The following is a 5,026-nucleotide window of genomic DNA, read 5'->3' as shown; positions in this document are numbered from 1 at the left end:
TTAATAAAAATAAAAAATAATTTATTCCTGTGAGTCAAAGCTGAATTTTCAGCATCATTTCTCCAGTCTTTAGTGTCACATGATCCTTCAGAGATCATTCTAATATGCTACGAAACATTCTAACATTCTAACTGCTCAAGAAACATTTCTTATTATTATCAGTGTTGAAAACAAAAAATGTTAGTACCCTGGCACATTAAGGTACCTTAATGTTATATTTTGTTTCTTCAATTCTATAATGTCCGTCAGTTGAGAGTTATGTTAATGAGGCCAACAATCATTTCAAGAAAACAGTGACAGAAAGAGAAACTTCTAGAAACCCGTGGCAGAGAGTACCTTTTAAGAAGACTTTCATTGGAAGTCCACAGCTCGTGACATGTGACTGAAACTGTGTTTGCATGCACGCATATTGCACGCATATGCTAGTGTCTGTGTGCACAGGTTGACAGATTGTTTTCTCCGTGCTGATCCTGGAGTTGTAATGGTTTTCACTGGCATGCTGTGGAACTGGAATGGCTGCACCACAGGCTGAAACGCTGCCAGCTCCTGCTCATTTATCACTCCTTTATTTACCCCCTCAGTCTGTACGTTACAGTCCAGTGACATAGCGCCCCCTAAAGGACAGAAACTACTACTACTGCTACTAGTCATAGAGCCCAGTTGAGCACTTTAAATAGTTTTACTTGATATTTTATAATAAAATATGCCATTAACCTTTTAAAACATTCTGCAGTTTTCAAAACTCGAACTCTTTCCTGAGTCCAAAGAAGTGCACTTATGGAAATTCAGCTGACTGTAGCTCATCTCAAACTTCTACATAAACAACTGAATACATGAGCACATGACCACCTATATTTACATATCAATGACACCTGATCAGAAGCTTGGCCCACACACAGTCACAGTCTTCAGTATTATTACACTACCGTTCAAAAGTCTGGGGTCAGTAAGATTTTTTTTTATATATATTCAGTGAAATTAATATTTATATTCTGCAAGGATGCATTAAATCAATCAAAAGTGACATTAAGTAAAGACATTTATAATGTTACAAAAGATTTCTATTTCAAATAAACTTCTTATTCATCAATGTTTCTTGAGCAGCAAATCAGCATATGAGAATGATTTCTTCAGTTCATGTGACACTGAATACAGGAGTAATTCAGCTTTGCATCACAGAAATAAATTACATTTTAAAATATATTTAAATAGAATACATTTATTTTAAATTGTAATGATATTTCACAATAGCACTGTTTTTACTGTATTTCTGATCAAATAAATTTGATGAGCATAAGAGGTTTCTTGCAAAAACATTTAAAAAATCATCCCGATCCCAGTTGTTGTCAACTTACTTTATCTAATTCTCCTCCAACTGTTGCTCCACCAAAGTCTACAAGAGAAAACTGTTGTGGTTGTGTTATGAATTACATTTTGAATTGTTCAAAGCAATGGCATTTAAAATACAACTTGCACAGACAGAAGCATCTGTTCTTGTATGTTTTGTGGATTAGTATTATGCTAAACGAGTTGAAAAATGGAGTGACCGTGCAAAACCAACAAACAGACAAGCACACACTTTATGAAAATGAGTTTCAGCTTGAGCTTCGTGACATCCTCCTGTTATGAAGCCTTACATGTGTTGCACCGGCCGCTGAAATTCATTTCTTCTTTTCCTCTTAAGTCATTTGGCATATGTCATGTCCTGAACTGGCCTCGTCTAGCTGATTTCCTGTCTCTGCGTCTGTATGCTTGCAGATACCATGTAACTGTAGAAGTGTGGTAGTGCAGGTGTGATACAGTGTGTAATGTCAGATTGTTCAGAATCACAGTCTGTTTTTAAGATAAGTGAGCGTGTGTGTAGAGTTATGTGTGTATTGACGGGGCCGGTTTAGCACTCCAGGGGTCTATATTTCCCTTGGCATGGCTCTTTGTGCAGACAGCCGAGCCATCGGTATTATTACGGGGAGAAGTGATAATCTACTGGAATTCCCAGAATGCAACATCATCACACACACATGCACCCCTGGCCTCACTGGCAAGCATATCTATGAGCTTCTCTTTCTAAAAGCCCTATCACATCCCCAATAGCAAAACAGTCTGGCACTTAAACCACATTAGCCAGGAGAGATATTTGTGGTGTTCTATTCCCAGAAATTGTGTGCGAGTGGGGGTCTCCATCTGTCTTACTAACCCGCCCCGTCCCCCACAGGAGCGTTTCAGATCACGCGTCAGATCAAGGCTCACGACGGCAGCGTCTTCACACTGTGTCAGATGAGGAACGGCACTCTGCTCACAGGGGGCGGCAAAGACCACAAGATCATTCTGTGGGACCACGACCTGAATCCAGAGAGAGACATCGAGGTGAGAGACCAAGCTGTGCTAAAGCTCACACTCACACATGCATGTTTTTAAAGAGATACATATCTGATATACCGTACCAGTCAAAAGTTTGGAATAATTACACCTTCTTTTTTAATGTTTTTGAAAGAAGTCTTATGCAGACTGATCAAAAATACAGTAAAAACAGAAACATTGTGTATTTTTTGTGGGGGAAAAAAAACTAAATAAATTAACAAATAAATAAATATTCTTAGTGACCCCCAAATTTTGAACAGTAGTATAGATGATACTGATAAATATAGGTAAGTTACACTTTGGAGACAGTGTTACAGTGTAATTGGGTCAAACAATAAAAGTTTAATACAGCTTTACTTTATTTTTCTTTTACATACATTAGAATGTGTGCTGTTTATTTTTATTTTTTTTCTGAATAAAAATTATTGACTATCAAACATGATTTTTACCAGACACCCACTAAAATGTCATTCAGTGTAACAATAGTTCATATACCAAAAAACCTTGTCAGTCATATATAGAACAATAATCATTAGATGGCATTAAAATACTCTATTTAACGATCAAAGTGCAGCCTCACAAAAACTTACTCAATTTAATTTTAAATCTTTACCAATATTTGCCACTATCCTTTAAACCGCTAGGTTTTACCCATTTGTCAGCAAGTTTTTAATCATTTAAAATATAATAAAATTTAGTATGATGACTTTTTCTTTTATATATATTTAGAAGTACAGGTCAGAATAAGCATGTTGTTTCAATTTTGCATAAAAATATCTGCTGCACTGAATGACGATGGAACATTATTTCACCCATATTATTTTCACAAGTTATTTGAAACATTAAAGTAGTCACTTTATTTGCATTTAATATGCTTTCTGTGTGTATAAAATCGCTATTGTGAATTTAATTTGATGCAGGCACTTACACAAATAAGAATGAGAGTATAATATTAAATAACTGCATATACTTACTTTAGGGTTTGGTTTAGGGTTAGTTACTTGTAATTATGCATAATTTACTGTTTCACTAGTAAATGTAACGTGTAACTATATAACCTTAAAATACAGTGTTACCAGTAAATCATAGGATATAATATGAGAAACATAACAAGCTCCTGTAACAACATAAGAAATTAACATATCTATAATGTCTGCTTTTCTTCAGGTCCCAGATCAGTATGGCACTATTCGTGCAGTAGCCGAGGGCAAGGGGGAGCAGTTTTTGGTGGGCACATCACGCAACTTCATTCTGAGAGGCACTTTCAACGATGGATTCCAGGTGGAAGTGCAGGTAAACCAGAACTTTAAGTCACACTGTATGTATTTCATGTGCAGCCTTATACTCTTACAAATAAAGGTTTCAAAAGGGGATTTTTGCAGTGATGCCATGGAAGAACCATTTCTGGTTCCCCAAAGAACCTTTCAGTGAACAGTTCCTAAAATAACCCTATTTTTTCTTAGTGTGAAAGTTATTTTAATGATCTGAAGAACCTTTTTTTTCCATTATACAGAATCGTCTGTGGAATGAAAAGATTCCATGGGTGTTAAAGGTTCTTCATGCAACCACCAATGCCAATAAAGAACCTTTATTTTTAAGAGTATAGTGAAGATCAATAAGCAGTTCCACACTCACTGTACACATGCTTACAAAACCAAAGCCAATAATCTTAATATCTCAAATACATACAAAGAGCCAGTGGATATCAAACATGTGCTTGTACCTGCAGTCGTAGTTGTGGAGTTAGTTTCATGGGAGTTGCTATTTTTAGGGACACACGGATGAGCTGTGGGGTCTGGCCGCCCACCCGTTCAAGGACCTGTTTCTCTCCTGTGCTCAGGACAGACAGGTGTGTCTGTGGAACTCAGTGTACCACACACTGGAATGGACCAGACTGCTGGACGTAAGACACTCCCACAAACACACATTTGCATACACATGCTCTGACGGTCAGTGGCCTGTTAAATATTACACATGTTAATAATAATAATAATAATTAGAGCCCGACCGATATATCGTTTTGCCGATTTTATCGGCCGATATGTTGCAGATATATCGTATCGGTGAATATGCCACCGATATGAACATTTTGTTGCAGAACATAAAACGCAGATAAAAAGCTTGTTAATGGTGTAATTACGTAGTTTGTCCAGCAGAGCACGTTCCATTGTTTGCTACTGGTGACCTGGATGAAACGCTTTAAAGCTTAAAGGGATAGTTCACCCAAAAATTAAAATTTGATGTTTATCTGCTTTCCCCCAGGGCATCCAAGATGTAGGTGACTTTGTTTCTTCAGTAGAACACAAACAAAGATTTTTAACACAAACTGTTGCAGTCTGTCAGTCATATAATGGAGGTGAATGGGAATCACGGCTTTGAGAGTCAAAAAAAACATACACAAACTAAACCAAATTAAACCCTGCGGCTCGTGACGATACATTGATGTGTAAAGACACGAAACGATCGGTTTGTGCAAGAAACTGAACAGTATTTATATCGTTTTTTACCTCTGATTCACGCAATGTCCGAACTGTTCGGACTGTCCTTAAGCGCTTCCTGAGCGCGCTCTCAACAGCAGGCGTGTGACGCGTCTTCTTCTTCTTCTTCCATTTGGTGGCGGTAATGCACTTATAAGTCTGCGATCCGCCGTAAAGCAAGAAGAAGAAGA

General features: G+C 37.3%; 1 protein-coding gene across 1 annotated transcript in view; it reads left to right on the top strand.

Annotated features, from left to right (window-relative positions):
- The window catches only part of LOC107758131 (EMAP like 4), a 53,137-nt gene that overhangs the window by 34,224 nt on the left and 13,887 nt on the right, over nt 1-5,026 (top strand). Inside the window, exons 15-17 of the mRNA XM_016575800.1 lie at nt 2,213-2,364; nt 3,526-3,651; nt 4,130-4,261. Of these exons, the coding sequence (XP_016431286.1) occupies nt 2,213-2,364; nt 3,526-3,651; nt 4,130-4,261 (410 nt within the window). The remainder of the gene's footprint in view (nt 1-2,212; nt 2,365-3,525; nt 3,652-4,129; nt 4,262-5,026) is intronic.

Source organism: Sinocyclocheilus rhinocerous, unplaced genomic scaffold, assembly GCF_001515625.1.
Source record: "Sinocyclocheilus rhinocerous isolate Xijiao unplaced genomic scaffold, SAMN03320098_v1.1 scaffold5585, whole genome shotgun sequence".
NCBI classification, from domain to species: domain Eukaryota; kingdom Metazoa; phylum Chordata; class Actinopteri; order Cypriniformes; family Cyprinidae; genus Sinocyclocheilus; species Sinocyclocheilus rhinocerous.
The sequence above is the reverse complement of the archived record's forward strand: the minus strand, read 5'-3'. Positions and strand labels throughout refer to the sequence as shown.